Below are 16,266 nucleotides of genomic sequence, written 5' to 3'. Positions count from 1 at the left end.
ATGTGCCCTGACCAGGAATCGAATTGGTGACTTCTTGGTGCATGGGTCAACACTCAACCACTTAGCCATACCAGCTGGTCTATAATGATTTATTTTTACTGATTAAAAAAAAACAACAAACAGATTTCTATTCTGAGAGATCTTATGCTTTTTGGGCACCTGTATTTCAACAGAATGTCACAAATTAGAGTTATTCGCACATGTTTGTAGAAGGCCTCGAGGACCAGGTTCTCTAGGTTTGCTGATGATTATCACCTTATGTTTCCCTGGCTTCAGGGTAGGCATGTCAGAATCTTCAATTGGGTTGGATTTCTCTTTTGAACTATACTCATAAAACCTGGAGAATCGGATACAGTGATACCTCGGTTCTCGAACATAATTCGTTCCAGGAGGATGGTCGAGAACCGAGGTATCACTGTACATTCTCTTAAGGGTGGTGAATCCTGTTCCAATGGTGAAAATTACTCTTGCAGTGAATCACTGATGGTAGGGTGTGTATTCACCTCAGGAATGTGGGGGTATGGAAAAAGAGCGATATCATTGTTACAGTCAAAGAAAATGCTTTTGAGCAAGAGGGTGGTGTTAACCTCAGTGCATTATACCTGATATGTGTTTGTTGAATGAATGAAAAAAAAAGAATAAATGAATGAAAGTTGCCTACTTTAGGAAGATTTATCTAGCAGCAGTGTGCAGATGGTTTGGGAAAAAACACCAGAGATATAAAGGCTATTCAAGAATATTGGTGGGAAAAACTAATTTCCTTTGAAAATAATAAAGAAGAATGGAGATAGAAAAAATACATTCAAGGCCCTGGCCAGTTTTTCTCAGTGGTTAGAGCATTGGCCCGCGGAACAGAGAGACCCAGGTTTGGTTTCTGCTAAGGGCACGTACCTTGGTTGCAGTTTGTCCCTGGCCCAGTTGGGGTCATGTGGGTGGCAACCACTTGATGTGTCTCTCTCATGTTGATGTTTCTCTCTCTCTCTTCCTCTCTTTCTCCCTCCCGCTCTATCTGAAGATAAATGCAAAAATGTCCTCGGGTGAGGATAAAAAAATAAAAAATGTATTCAGGAAGGCAATAGAACCTGGTAAGAAGAAATGGGAGAAGTCAAAGCTGTTACGAGAAATCTTGTTATAGGCGAGAAAGAACACCATCTTAGGATAGCTTTAAATATTTTGAGTTTAAGGTGAGAATGAGAGACATAACTGGAGAAATGTCTAGTGTTGCCACATGCAAAGAGACAAATCCAGGAATCCAAACCTTGAGAAATACCCATATGTGAGTACACAAGGTCTTGCGATTGCCTTACTATTGACATTTCTTCTTTGAAATTGTGCCCACTACCACATCTCGTGATGAATACTGCTAAGGATAGTCCATTTGTTCATTTATTCAATACATATGTATTGCTATGCTCATGCCTATCTTCAGGCCTGTGCACTTTTATTCTTTGCTTATAATGCTCTTCCCTGAGAAATTTGCATGGTTCGCTCCTTCCTTCATTCTCTGCTCAAACGTCACCTCTTCAGACAAGTCTAATCGACTAACCACACTCATTCTCGAATCCTTCACTCTGCTTTATTTTTCTCTATCGCACTTGCTTTAATTAACACCAACACAATAATATATACGTATTTGTTAGTATGCCTTATTGTCTGTCTCCCCCACCAGAATGTAAGTTCTTTGAGAGTAGGGGCTTTGATATTTTGTTTTATTTTCCAGCTCAGTGGAGTTTCTGTTCCTTGCAACAGCATGCCCTTAGACAGAAACAGAACTGTGCAACAGGACTTTCTGTGAAGACAGAAAATGGTGTGTATCTGTGCCGTCAAACACAGTAGCCACTGCCCACGTGTGGCCACTGAGCACTTCAAATGGAGTTCAAGTGCTTGAGAAACTGACATAAATTTGATGTCATCGTAAATAACTTACACTGAAGTATTCAGAGAGGCCTAGTAGCATCATATTGGACAGCACAGCACTATGGTTATTACTACAAGGGGTCAGACACAAGAAGCACGATCAGTAAAAAACAATGAAAGAATTCAAAAAAATAAAGAAAAAACCATGATGGCATAATAGAACTCAAGGAGAGACCATTCTATAGCTCCAAAAACGACAAGAATAATGAAGGGGGATGAGTCTGGTAAAGTAGCAGTGTTAATGACTTTGAAATGGAAAAACCTGAATTCAAACAACAAGGGTTAAACACATCATAAAACAATCCATTCAAAGGCAAATTATCTGGCCATTAAAAATAATGAAAAAATACTAATCATGTAGAAGATGTTTATGATATATGGGTAAGTTAAAAAAATTCATAATGTAGCATGGTCACAATCTTATTTTATTTATTTATTTTTTTAATGTTTTTTTTAATTGACTTTTTAGAGATAGAGGAAGGGAGAGATAGAAACATCGATGTGAGAGGTATCGGCTGCCTCCTGCATATCCCCCACTGGGGATCAAGCCGGCAACCTGGGCATGTGCCCTGACTGGGAATCAAACTGGGACCCCTCAGTCCACAGGATGACACACAATCCACTGAGCCACACCGGCCAGGCCATGGTCACAATTTCATAACTCATACATATGTTTAGATCTCTCGGTTGTGGGTTTATGGGTCTATTTTATTTTTTGTCATTTTATTAATTTTTAGAGTTATCTGCATAGAACATACAATTTTTATAATCAGAAATAAAGGAACAAATGCTACACTTAACACAATAAAATGACTGCATCTTTTCACGTTGCATTATGAAGCAAATGATTGTAAATACAGCTACTAAAATATTAACTGCACTACATTTCTAAACTTAGTAAGTCATTCACATTTTTCTCCCAACCCCTCTAGACACACACTTTGAGATAGTACTTAGTGGTTTATAACTGCAATTGTAGGCATGGGGGCAGAACAGCAGAAATTGTTGGATCTTCTTACACAAAGTCTTTTCTTCAGAGTATTAACTTAGATTTTTCCACTGTCAAAAGACCAGGAAAAGCACTAATAATGCCTGGAATCCTTTGCCTGTCTTGTGAGCTTGGATTCCTAGGATGCTTTCACTTAAAGCTGTATTTCAGGGACCACTAGGTGGCCCTCTGTGCCTGCGACCAGGCCAAGGCACATTGGATTAATTCAGGTATGGATTTATCATTCATTGTCAGGTATACGCTGAAACATCTCCTTCTGTGTATAACATGATGTGCGATGTGGCTCAAATTAATTCTGCGTATGGTACCAACATAATAACAGTTCTCTGTCTGTACCTATTAAATTCACCATACACAGAAGCAAACTCTTTGTTTAATGAAATTCCTGTCTAAGTACCTCTGGTTGGGACTCAACAAGTAAATTCCATAACTGAGCCAGACTGTGATTCTATTAGATAAAGACATGCTGAGCAGCTAACTTTGCTTATGGAAAGAAACCTGTTTTATTTTTGACCTAGAGACTATAAACCCAACTTTTGACTTTGAGTTGAGGCTTTCAATAAAAACATACACACACACACAAAACAAAACCACATGAATAGGTTTATATGCAGCTTGTGGGCCATCACAGAGCTTGACACTGGACGCTCAGCTAATGACCACCCCGACTGAGAGGAGAGCAGTGCTAACCATTTCTAGGTCACTTCTAAGAACGCTGCTGGAAGATCCAGACAGAGCTATGTCTGGAACTGTGCAGTCAGCCACCTTGCGAAGTGATGACAATATAAATTGCAAACACAAAGGAAAACCCCACTTTTTCATATAGACATGTCATCACTCAGTCGCCCAAGCTTCAAAAAGCTATGTCGACTCTGAGTTTTCTAAAAAATGTTGTTTTCCTCTGTTCTTTGGTGTCAATGCCCAGTTGGGGGGACAATCCAGCTTTCTTTAATTGTCCCCAACTGTTCCTAAAAATGCTTAAACCATTATAACCTTGAGAGGTTAAAGGCATCAAAATGTTACCCAAGATGATCTGTGGATGCCATGGGGTAGTCGTGCATATACATTACTTTTGTTATCATGAAAACAATATGCATTTAACAAGTCCCTCAAAGTTGCCTGTATCAAACAGTTTTGATGTATTTGGCATTCAATACAACACGAAGTTTGCTTTATGGGTATCATTTTTCTTTTTCTTTTTTATTTTTTTTCTTCATTGATTTTAGAGAGAGAGAGAGAAGCATCAATGAGAGAGAACATCGATTGGCCGCCTCCTGCATGCCTCCCACTGGGGACTGAGCCCACAACATGGGCATGTGCCCTGACTGGGAATCGAACCGATGGCCTCTTGGTGCATGGGTTGATGCTCAACCACTGAGCCACACCGGCCAAGCTGGGTATCATTTTACAATAAGCCTCATTATATAATAGGGCTACTGTCCCTTAAACTGTGAGCTAACACATGCCACAAGTCCGTTACATCAGTGCAGATAAGCCTGCATAAAAGAGGGGAAGTTTCTGAACCTGAGATCCACATCGGGTTAGACTCTGCCCTTTCTAATAACCCCCTTCTCTCCTAAGAAGCCTGCGACATCAATTGGCCATGGTTACAAGTTAGTGGGCTCCGCCTGTCTTAATTATTTTCTTTTGTCCAGCTGCAAAACGTGGAAGCTGAATGAGAATCTGCCGCCCCAGGGGAAGCTGGCCAGGTGGCCCTCGACCTCTTTTTCACCTCCACGCATAAGTGTGTCACAGCGTGTGAGTCTTTACTGCGGCTGTAGCAGATCACCACAAATTAGTGACCAAAAACAACACACATTTATTCTCTCCTGACTTATGACTGGAGGTCATAAGTCTGAAATCAGTTTCACTGGGCTCAAGTCAAGGTGTTGGCAGGGCTGCATTCTTTATGGAGCCTCTGAGAAAACAATGCATCTCCTTGACTTTTAGCTTCTAGCAGCTGCCTGTACTCCTTGGCTATGGCCCCTTCTTCCACCTTCAATGCGCATCACCCCAAACTCTGTTTTCGTCATCACTTTGTCACAGTGACTTCACCTCAGACTCTTCCTGCATCATCTTTATAAGGAGCCTGTAATTACATTGGGTCCAACGGGATGTTCCAAGATAACCTCCCTCTCTCATGATGTTTAATGTAACCACAGCCACAAAGTCCCTTTTACCACAGAAGGTAACATATTCACAGGTTCTGGGGATTTGGACATAAAGATCTTTGGGAGACCACTGCCCAGCCTACCACAACAAGGAAAGCCAGCTCCTGTTCTTCCGGAACCCATGCCTCTGGTCACCATCTTTTCTTGCCACTTCCTTCTTTTATTGGTCCAGATATAAGATGGTAGATATCTTCAATTAGAATCAGAAAATGCTACAGAAACCTGAAGCCAAGCCATATGCTTCAACTCAATATTTTTCAGAAAAGCCATGAACCTGGAGACTAGACATTCATGCTTTTATTAATAAAGTGAGGTTGTTCCCTCCTACTGTTCCATCCTACTGTTCATTTCCATCCTACTACTCCTTAAGTTTAGACCCTGGGAGGCTTCTGTGAAAAATGAGGGTAGCAGATAAGACAAGACTTGTGAATTCCTCACTAATACCAGCTAATAGAAATAGAACATTATTCTTAACCTCTCCTGTGACTGCTCCAGAGATCTATCTAATCATTCGGAACCCATACAAAGGAGCGACCAGTTGAAACACAACCTCAAAAGTCACTTCACTGGTAACGTTTCACACACCTAACCTTCAGTGAATTGGAACTCTTACTTAAATGTGGTTTCAAAACAGCAGATTTCTTCATTTCTTCTTAGGATTGGCTCACTGGAACTGGATCTGCTAAGCCTAAATATCACATATGTATTGAAAAATGCATATAAAAGTATGCATTTTTGCATATGGAAAGTAATCTAGAATACTTGAGTTCTTATCCTAATTATTTGAGTTTGTATTAATGTCATGTCCACACATGGGCACTTTGTGCTAAAAGGATGATCACTATCATAACACACAGTGCTCTTGGTACTTTGCTTAGAACGCTATATACATGACGCTGCCTTTACCATAGCTTTATGAGATACTCACATTGGATGCGCCAGGCAGTTGAGGCAAGGATGTCTAGAAAGTTGTAGAGCTAAGATTCAAACAGAGGTCTGTGTTTCTCAAAAATCTATTCTCTGCCTTCTATTTCTTCCATTAATATGCTATTATTGTCTTATTTGCAAAATAAAGATGGTACTATTTGTCCTGCTTACTTCACAAAGTCATTGTGAGAATGAAGAAAAAGAAATGTGTAAGGAAGGACTTTGATAAATATAAATGTGTGTACTCTACAACTTGTTTTCCCCTGAAATCCATATTTTCATTGTGAAGTACTGAAGCATGGTGAGGAAGTGTGTAGGTGATAGGTTTTACTCTTTTTTTTTTTTTTTTATCCTCATCCGAGGACATTTATTGTTCAGGTAGAGTGGGAGGGAGAGAGAGGAAGAGAGAGAGAGAGAGAAACATCAATGTGAAAGGGACACATCGAGTGGCTGCCACCCGCACGACCAACCAGGGCCGGGGACAAACTGCAACTGAGGTACATGCCCTTAGCGGGAACCGAACCCGGGTCTCTCGGGACCGCAGGCTGACGCTCTAACCGCTGAGCCAAACTGGCCAGGGCGATACGATTTACTCTTATTCTTTTTTATTATGTAGGTGATAATACCTATCTTCAGAAAAATAGAAGCATGGGTTAAAAAAAATGTGGACTTCTACCATCTAGTTAAAATTACTATTAATATTTTAATAAATAAAATTCTGGACTTTATACAGTGGGACAAAAGTAGGTTGACAGTTTGTACGGAAAATAATACAACTGTAAACTTACTTTTGACCAATCCTATATATTGCAGAAGGTCACCTTTTACATAAATTTTTTTCTGTCTCTCTGTGTCAATAAATATATTTTCATTTTGAATGAATAATATAGTCCACTGCAAAGATATACCATCATTCATTTAATTAAATTCTCATTATTGGGTATTTAGGGTGAAACAGCCTTTTAATAATCAAACCTGGCACTAGATCTCTCTTGTTTATCCTTTTCTTTCTGGGATAACTCAAAACGGTGGTGGATGCGGTCTGTTTTTGGATTGTAGTCTGTCTGACAAATACGCTCAAGTCAGAAGTCGCTATTTATCTTTCCTCTTCTTGTCGTCACCTCACTTCCTACAAGGCATAGCTCTTGCTAATACTCTATACTTTGTCAATACATTGCCATCTGCCTCATGGGACTGCTAGGAGGATTATAGGAGCGTGTATGTGAAGAAGACTTAAGAAAGCATAAATGTTACAAAAATATAGATGATTTAATTTTTTCATATATCTGTGTCTCACATGAGTAATGAGGTATATTTCAGCCTGACTAAACAGAAAGTCATCCTGCTTACAGCTGAATGGATTTTCACCTGAACCCTTGTAGGCTCGTCTCAACATTAGTCAACCATCCTGGCCAACAGGTAGTAGGCTTTCAGTGTCAGGGTCACTCTAGCTGACACAATACTGGCCCAGGTCAGTACCTGCTCCGCTCCCTCAGTGTACAAGATCCAACACGGCCTCCCCTGAAAGTGTCTGAATCTTACACATTCAGAACAAGATCTGAGTGTCTGGCTGAGGTGTTAGGTTGGGGGAAGAGGTGGGAGGGGGTAGGCAGCTTACTCCTTGCTCAGCTTTCTCCATTGCTCTTTTTGCCCACCATCCCATAAAAGAAAGATCTGAGAAAGACAAATGAGCGGCTTAAATATTGCCATTAGTTTGTTATTCACGTGTTATCTCAAAAAGCACCGTGGTAGATGCTGGGCTGTTCTTTCTCCCTCCTTTTCTAGTTTTATAGAGTTGACCTCGCATTTCTGGTGCTGTACAGTTCCTTTACTTTTCTGTGTATGTCAATGAGAGGAGCTCGAGTGGGCAGGAGGAAAGGCAATGAGATTTCCACGTCTACATTTAGTTGTGCCACTCTGATGAACAATACCTTGCTATGAGAAGCCCCATGTAATTGTCTAGGGCAATAGTACTCAATGTAGCTGCTTTGCAAACTGTTGTTGAGATAAAGAGCTTGTGCCAGTGTGAACCAACACACTGCTTTCTTCATCAAGAAAGACACGCTGTGAAAACCTTGTTAGATGAACCAAACAGTGTGCTTAGTCTAGCAGGTGGCCTGTGGATGGAGAGAGTTTAGACTGTGTGGCTATAATCTCATGAACAATCTAATGTAAGTTTGTCTATGGGAGAAACTTATGAACAATAGGAGAGACCAACATTTGTGAAAAACCTTGAAGCTTCTATGGCAATACCTAATGCTCTAGAAATTGTATTATATGTATCATAGGTAAAATGTTGCCATTGGTATAGAAACCAGTGGCATGTCTTCCACTCCTAGGCAAGTATGCAACCTACTTAAGAATCCAGTTATTTTCCTTTCTTTATTTTGGGGGTGTTTGTGTGTGAATCTACCACTTTTTAAAGAATTTTACTGATTTTTAAAGAGAGAGAAAGGGAGAGGGACAGAAAGAAACATCAGTGTGTGAGAATGAAACATCAATAGGCTAGCTCCCGCATACCCCCAACCCCCACCCAGGTCAAGTATGCAACCCAGGTATATGCCCTGACTGGGAATTGAACCAGCAACCCTTTGGTGCACAGGACAATGCCCAACTAACTGAGCCACCCCAGCCAGGGCTACTTTTTCTTAAGAAAAAAAATGAGTGAGTAGAGCATAAGGCGGATGATGAAGACATGTTACACTGTGAATCATACCCCATTTTGATTGAAAACTACTAACAGAGAATCAGTGGAGACTAAGACTTGGGTAATTCTTATCAGATCATAATCAACCTCGCTACTATGTATTTGACTGACACTATACATTTTTCCAAAGTACTTCATTTTCTCATTTGATTCACAAAACAACTCTGTCGGATTTGTAAGGTACCTTCTTTTGACAGACAAGCATATATGCTCAGAGACAGAGACACCTGCCCCGGCTTACATAAAGAGTAAGAGGCAGAGGTAGACTGAGAGTCCTTTGAACCAACATGATTAGAATTTGACTAGACGTATTCATAAAATAAAACCTTATGGCACAAAATCCGTAGTGCTTTCTGCAACAGCAGAAGCTAAAAAACATTAAGGAATTAGACATTGAAATTGGTTTTCAGATGATTCAGACTCTTGGTTCAGCTGATTCAATCATAAGTTAACTCCAACATGTAAGAGTCAAAGAAGATCAAGATCAAATCTTTGTGACTACACTATGGCAGCAAAACGTGCTTCAAGAAAAGTGGGGGAGACAGACGAATCGCCTAATGAATAGCATCTGCTGGCTTCCTCTTTTCTATTTATCTAGAAAAATAAATTAATATTATATAGAAAAATGTCCAAATTAACAATAAAAACTTCCAAATCAATCCCAGGTCTCAGTTCTTCAAGAGGAACCTGTAAAAGATCACTGCTAAGAAAAGTTTTGCATCACTTGACATTTAATTTGAAATCGTTTATCTTCAAGTCAGCAATAATTAGGTGCTACTATCAGCCATTCATCACGAAATGCTGAAGAATACATTTCCTCCAGAGAGAGAACAGTGCTTAGCGTGGAGTAAGTCAAGGAAAGACAACACAGTTGAGAGCAGATGTTTTAAAAATAAATGTCCTTTACTTATTCCCTCATGAGGCATCTAAGTTATTAGAGGTATCATTGTTCTGTCCCCTGGACTGTACAAAAGTGGTACAAAGGCTTCGCACTTAGACTTGTATTGTCAAAGAAAATAGATCATCTAAAGTACTTGTATTTCTTTGGGAATAAACATATATTAATTAGTATATATGGCTCAAGAGAGGCAAACTGTGGATGGTACATCCAACAAGAGTTGAAAATAGTAGTGTGGTCACTTTTTAATTGCATGTGTTTGGATCTAAGCCAATTACATTACTCCATTAACTTTGCCTAATGGAGCCAATATAGAACTAACATGAGATATACGTTCTAGAAAGAAATGTGTGTCTGTCACTACCTCAGCAGGTACATTTTAAGGAGGTAACTTCGGAGAAACTATACATAATCCCTAGAAGAAAAATACTATGGAGTGGGAAGAGGAAGAAAGAACAACTATGGAAACTTAATGTGACTTATAAGTAAATGTAACTGGATCCATATGCAATGACCCTATTTGAAGGTCATAGCACTAAGAAGTGATCATCTTAATAAGTTAGCTTCAAGCAGACGTTTGAGTGTGGTTGCAAAGCCACAATTTTTTGGATGGAAATGTGCTTTGACCCTCTCCTATGTTGCTTTAAGCTTTTATTATGTTGTGATAATACACATCTGGTTTCCAAAAGTAGGTAGTTAACTATCTTACATTTTAATGGATTTCCCTGCTTGAAGGAAGTTGAATCCTTCCAAGCTGATGATCTATGTATGTTTATGTTTTGAATAAATAGTATATTGACATAAAACCATTATGCTTTTCTCAGGGGTTTGATCATTTCAGTGGTTTTTAATTCCATTCAGAGGTTGTGACAGGATACCATAAAAATCATTATTTATTTTAATTGAAGGCTTCATATGAAAGAAATCAGCAGCTCAAATGAGAGAGAAAACACTGCTGCTGCTCCTGCTCCAAAAGCAATTTTGATTTGTCTAAATAAAAGACACAATTTTATTTCCCTTGGTTGTGTGTATAAGTCTACTTTCTTCCAGAATCCTTTGTTCAGGCTCTGGTACAATCAACAACTTGGGTCACCAGGGCAGTAAACTCTAATGAGGAAAGTGGTTAAATTAAGTCAATTTTATGTAAATGTGTGAAGTGAGCTCAACATTCTTTTAGATTTAAACAGTTTTTTAATAATCACAACAGTGTAATAGAGAAAGGTCCACTTTTGAGGAGAAGCAAAGGAAAGTTTATTATCTTTGCTGAAAGCAGATTATGGTCATATACTAAAATTAAATATTACAGTGACTTGGCATTGAGCTGGAGATTCTTATTATATTGAGCTGAACATTCTTCTTATACAACATTACAGATGAGATTTAAATGATATATTAAAAGTAAGACAAGTTAGATGTGTTTGAATTTGAAATACAAAGATAAATGAAAGAAAATGTCCTCAGTTGGGCAAACTAGATCTCAGTTAAGACAATAATCTCTCCCTTTCAAGATGTGTGCCATGAAAATAACAGTGACAACAGTAATTTAAAGTAAATTTCTGAATTGAAATACAGAAGTAAATGTGCTTGGCAGAATGTTTATTTTATTGTCTGCTTATAAAGGTTGTCCCCAGAGGACTTTGTTCCCTTAAGGGTCTTAAAGCTTTGAGGTCTACTGATGCTAGATGCTGCCTCATGGTTGCTCTGGTCCTCTGCTGTAATGCGCTGTATACTGCATAGATCCATCCTGGAACACAGACAATTTTCCTTCTAACTAAGGGACACTAATTTTGGGAGAAATTCTTGCTATTTAAGACTGTTGCCAAACAATTTACAAATGGAGAAGAGTCTGGAGACTGTGAACACTATTGGCAACTTATGAAATATTAGATAATAAAGAAGCAATGAAGAGAAGCCAGTAATGCTGACTCTTGCATTTCATTAGATCTGATTCTGCATATATATTAATAATGATGCATCCTATGGATGCAATTCATGTCTATAACACTTTGGCCATTGGCAGCGTTGTGCACCTGTGTTTTCTAGGCCTTCCCATCTGCTGCCTACAGACATTCAGATTCAGGTGATGGAAATATTTTAGATAAAAGTTAATTATCCTGCACTCTGCAGATCAAATCTTGATAGTTCAGCATTAAATAGGACTCTTCTGGGCAATTGCTGAAAGTAGCTTGTGCCCGCCCTTCTTAAGATTAAAAATGTAAGATTCATTTTTCTAGAAAAATAAATCTTTAGTACTCTCTTGATATTTTATGCATGGATTCCATCAAACTTCTGATATTTGCTCTTACTCATTTTCATATGTGTGTGTGTATGTATGTGTGTATATAAATATTTAGACTTTTTTTTTTCCCCAGCTAAAGGAATAGAGTTAGAAATTCTCCAGTTTCTGGACTCTTTTACTAGTACACTGACCAATGTTGATCAAGCCCCAGATCTTTCCTTAGTTTCTCAGCCTTTAAAATGGGACAATTACCAGTTATCTATTTCTTTCATAAATATTTTGTGTAAGGCTTAATAAACCTTGATATTTTGACAAAAATAATGCACAAAATGCAGAAAACTTCCATTGCTTAAAAAACCTGCTATCTCCTTAAATATTTATCTCATCATTATTGTCAACAGTTTGGTTCACAAATGGCTTCTTCTTTTGAAAAATATATTTGATTTTTTTTTAACCCATAGGAAACTAAATCATTACATTCTTCTTCCTTTATTTCTAGATAATTGGAGCAGAAATGGGCTGAACAGAGCAAGTGAATACAGCCAGTCTTTGAGCCCACATCACACAGAAAGAAGGTAGGGACAAAGAAATAATTCCAAATGACTCATCCCATCTATTTCCACGCAACCACATAATACTTCTAATACCCAAGACTAATTAACCACTCTTCTCGACCTATTGCGTCTGTAGTAGTTACAGATTTCTTATTTACTCAAAGGAATTCAGAGGGATATGCTTCCTTCCTTACACCACTGCCTATGGCCCAGTCACATCTAAAGAAGTCAGAGAGCAGATGCTGCTCTTTCCGGCACAAGATCTCAGAGTTCCTCAGGGGAGTGAAACTCGCAGTCAGGGATCCTCCTCTATTCCGCCGCGTCCCTCCCCACCCCCACCCCGGGCGCGCCAGTCAATCCCGATCCGCTCTCCAAGATCTTTAACTTAGACTTTTACTTCCGTCTGGTATCCACTACATTTTTCCAAGTTGGCCAAAACATAATTTTTTTCCCCGTTTATTCTCCCTCACTCCCTTTCTTCCACCTGCTATCCCTATCTATCTCTCATTTTATTCCTATTCGCCCTTTAAATGTTTTATTTTACTTCTATCTACCACCTACGGATATGGTCCAGTCCTTAAACAGTATCAAAGTTGTAAATCCTTAAGTCCCTCCGGACCTCCCCCTTCCCCCCTCCCCCACCCCCTGCATGGTCCCAGCCCCCCGCGGCGCCGGTCTCCACTCCAGCAGCCAGTGTTCGCTCACCTGACTCTCCCGCGGAAACTCGTGGCGCACGATGCTGATTACTGGAATGTGCAGGACGGAGCCGATCAAGTCGAGCTCCATCATCTCGCCCTGGCTCTGGGGGAAGGCCAGCAGCGCAGATACTCCTTGCACCACCACGGTGTGGCACACGCTCTGCAGAAAGGAGAAAGGGTCACTGCTCCACGGCGAGCTGGGGGAGGAGAAGGGCAAGAGCGGCAGATCGCCCAGGCCCGCCTCGATGGCCATCACTACTTCTAAAGACAGGTTGTAGGGCAGCAGCCCTTCCACGCGGTTCAGGTTGTCCACGGCGAAGAGGAGGGCGTCCCGAGGCCACAGGGTCTCGGCCCCGGTGCCCTCCCCGGGCTTCCGGGCCCCCGGCGGCCCCCGGCCATGCAAGGTGCTCCCCAACCAGCGAGCGCCGGGCGAGGGCGCCGGGGGCCGCCAAGTCCCTGGCTCGGGTTCATCCCGCTGCGCGCCTGCCGGGCTGCTGTCCGGAGCACGGCTGGACGCGCGGGGGGCCGTGGTCCAGGGCTGCAAGTGCACCGCGCCTACCCTCACCGCGTGCCCGATGCGCTTGAGGATCTGGCAGGGCTGCGGGTGCGAGGAGGAGCCGGGCACCCCGGCCAGCACCAGTGCGCAGGGCGGCGGCAGCAGCAGACAGACCCTGCTCAGCAGCCACCACAAACTCAGTCTCCTCATTACTGAGACCCACAGGGAGAAAGCGCGCCCCCTCCTGCGCCCGGCTCGCCCTCCTGCAGCCGCCGCCTGAGGTCTCCGCCCCCAGGTCCCGCGCACAGCTCACTAGGCGCGATGAAGCGGTGCGGGGAACTGGAACGGTCTCCTGGCCATCCAAGTAGCAGCCTAGCGCGCCCTCGGCAGTCTCTGATCCCGCTCCCGGGTCCGTGCGCCTCGCATCCTCTGCCCGCCCGCTCCCTGCGCGGAGCCGGGCTGGCGGGCTGGCCGGTGCCGCTCACCCACAGCTGGGGCGCCTGTTCCCTACCCGCCCCATTTGCAGGGCGGCTCGGGCACTACGTCCGGCCCCGCGGGGAGGCTGGGCTGAGAACCACCCGGAGTCCTGAGGGGCAACGGTGACCGAGGAGGCAACGCGCTCACTTGGATTCTTCTCTCTTCCTTTTCCACCCAGGCGAGACCCACTTATTTCCTTGGGGTCGTGCAGTAGACGGCGTTCACGCCCGGGGTTCAGAAAAGAAGCCCAATCTGCCTTGCTCCACCGTGGGCCACCCCCTCGCGGGCTTCCCCAGCGCTGGCTTCATTTTTCTTCTTCCCTCTCTACTTCCTCTCTTCCTTTCGTCCTCTTTCTGCCCAGTCGCCGCCGCCGCTCGCTTCCTCCGAGGAGTGACACGACTGGCCAGCAAAGGGTGGTTCTGCTCCGAGCGCAAAGTTCTCCCCGCCTCAGCCGGTGCCTCCCTGTTGCTGAGCCTTGGCACCAGCCTGTCGCTTGGCTGCGCTAAACGCCCGCTGGTGGTGAGAATCCCGAGCGCCGCTTCCTGCGCGCCTGGAAAGTCCTCTCCCCTCAACGACTCCGAGTCGTAGTTTGCAACGTTCCCTGAGACCTCGGAGGGCGAGAATGATGAATTCCGAGTTGCACCCGAGGAATCTAAAATCCAGTTGTTCCCTAGGATAAGTTCAAAGAGGCTGTGACTTTAAGGCGCTTCTCTTCCCCGTGTCTGAGTTGAGGATATTGAAGCAAGAATCGTTTACACATTTAATCCCCTCAATTCCTTCTCTAGCATGTGTGGGCCTCTGCGGTATTCGAGGATCCCTATGTTTTTAGATTCTCAGAATTAAAACAGTGAGTTTAAAGCAGTCATTTGATCAAATTAAGATTCGAAATACTTTTAGAGTTTCAAGCACAGTCAACATTGTTTCTTAGTTTAGACCAGATCACTGTTTCTAGTAAATTCTTTCATTTGTATGCTAATAGAGTGAGGTCAGTGGGTTATGATATGATCTTTTCCTTCATGATCTACATGATCTGGAATTAGAAGGAAAGGAGCAGTTTAAGGGCAGGTTTGTGGTTTACACACATGCAATAAATTTATTTTATGCCACCATATTATTTAGGAGAGTAGAGGCTGAGCAAGCATTGGGAATCAGCAATTCTGAATTTCAACACCAATTCAAGAGAAACATGACCTTGGCAATTTATTTCACCTGAACTTACCCTGTTGTTTGGATCTGTTAAATTGTTATGCAAATACGTTAGCTTTGAGCTCTGGGGAATTGTTTTGATTCATGAGCTAAATTTCCATCATGCTTTAAATCCTTGGGGTGAAGAGGCTCTAGCTAAATAAAATTCCCAGGAAGGTTGCAAAGTGAATGCTGTTTTCCTCAGATTTTTAAAGGTATCTCAGAGCAAAACTTAATCTGACTCTCAAAATAGCGCTTGCAAAGCTAGGGTGCCAGAGAAAAAAAGAATTCCAACAGGGAAAAGTGAACATCATAATAGAGGCTGAACTGGGGAAAAGTTTCCTCCTGAGGCCCTAGAGAGCATCCTATCCACGTACTCTGGAAATTCCTTTTTGCTCCAGAGAATCCCACTGATTGGGATCTGAGTAAGAAGAGTGTAGAATTCCCCGGTCCTTGTATTGCAGGAAGATTGGGACTATGTGAATTGTGTAGTGAAGACGTGTGTTTATCTGTGAAGGAGCTTGTGTGCATTGAGGGGTATCAGTTCCAGCTTGTGACCGTGCCCAAGAGTGGTTCTCTTAAGTTAATGGCATTACATATATATATTCAAATCAGTTCCCTAAGGAAATAGATGATGATGAAGAATAGGTAGGTCTGATGTAGTAGGCAGTTACACAGACATGAGTGCAGTAGGAACAATAGGCCAGGTACAGAAGGTCACCAGGGTGGACAGCCCTGGGTACCTAGCAATGGGGAAAACAAGTGTTGAAGGGTGAGATCTCAGCCCCAGGGTGACCTTTCCTCCCCCTGCATAATGCTGGTCATGTGGTTCTGACCCTCCGACCTTTCATATCACTGGTAATGTAGTTCTGACCCTCCTCTCAGCTTTCCTCCGGGTGTGGTAGAGCTGATTAGAGGAGGATCAGGGGGCTGGAGTAGCCTCATATGACTTCCACACAGGCCCTTGCACAACAGCTTCCTTCCGTAT

General features: G+C 42.3%; 1 protein-coding gene across 1 annotated transcript in view; it reads right to left on the bottom strand.

The window, feature by feature from the left end:
* GRIN3A (glutamate ionotropic receptor NMDA type subunit 3A) overlaps positions 1-14,494 on the bottom strand; it is a 156,098-nt gene extending 141,604 nt beyond the window's left edge. Inside the window, exon 1 of the mRNA XM_036261266.1 lies at positions 13,128-14,494. Within this exon, the coding sequence (XP_036117159.1) occupies positions 13,128-13,826 (699 nt within the window). The 5' untranslated portion in view covers positions 13,827-14,494. The remainder of the gene's footprint in view (positions 1-13,127) is intronic.
* Positions 14,495-16,266: the final 1,772 nt, after the last annotated feature.

The sequence above is a fragment of the Molossus molossus genome, unplaced genomic scaffold (genome assembly GCF_014108415.1).
Source record: "Molossus molossus isolate mMolMol1 unplaced genomic scaffold, mMolMol1.p scaffold_m16_p_14, whole genome shotgun sequence".
NCBI classification, from domain to species: Eukaryota; Metazoa; Chordata; class Mammalia; order Chiroptera; family Molossidae; genus Molossus; species Molossus molossus.
Note: the sequence above shows the minus strand (reverse complement) of the source record. Positions and strands in the feature narration are given on the sequence as shown.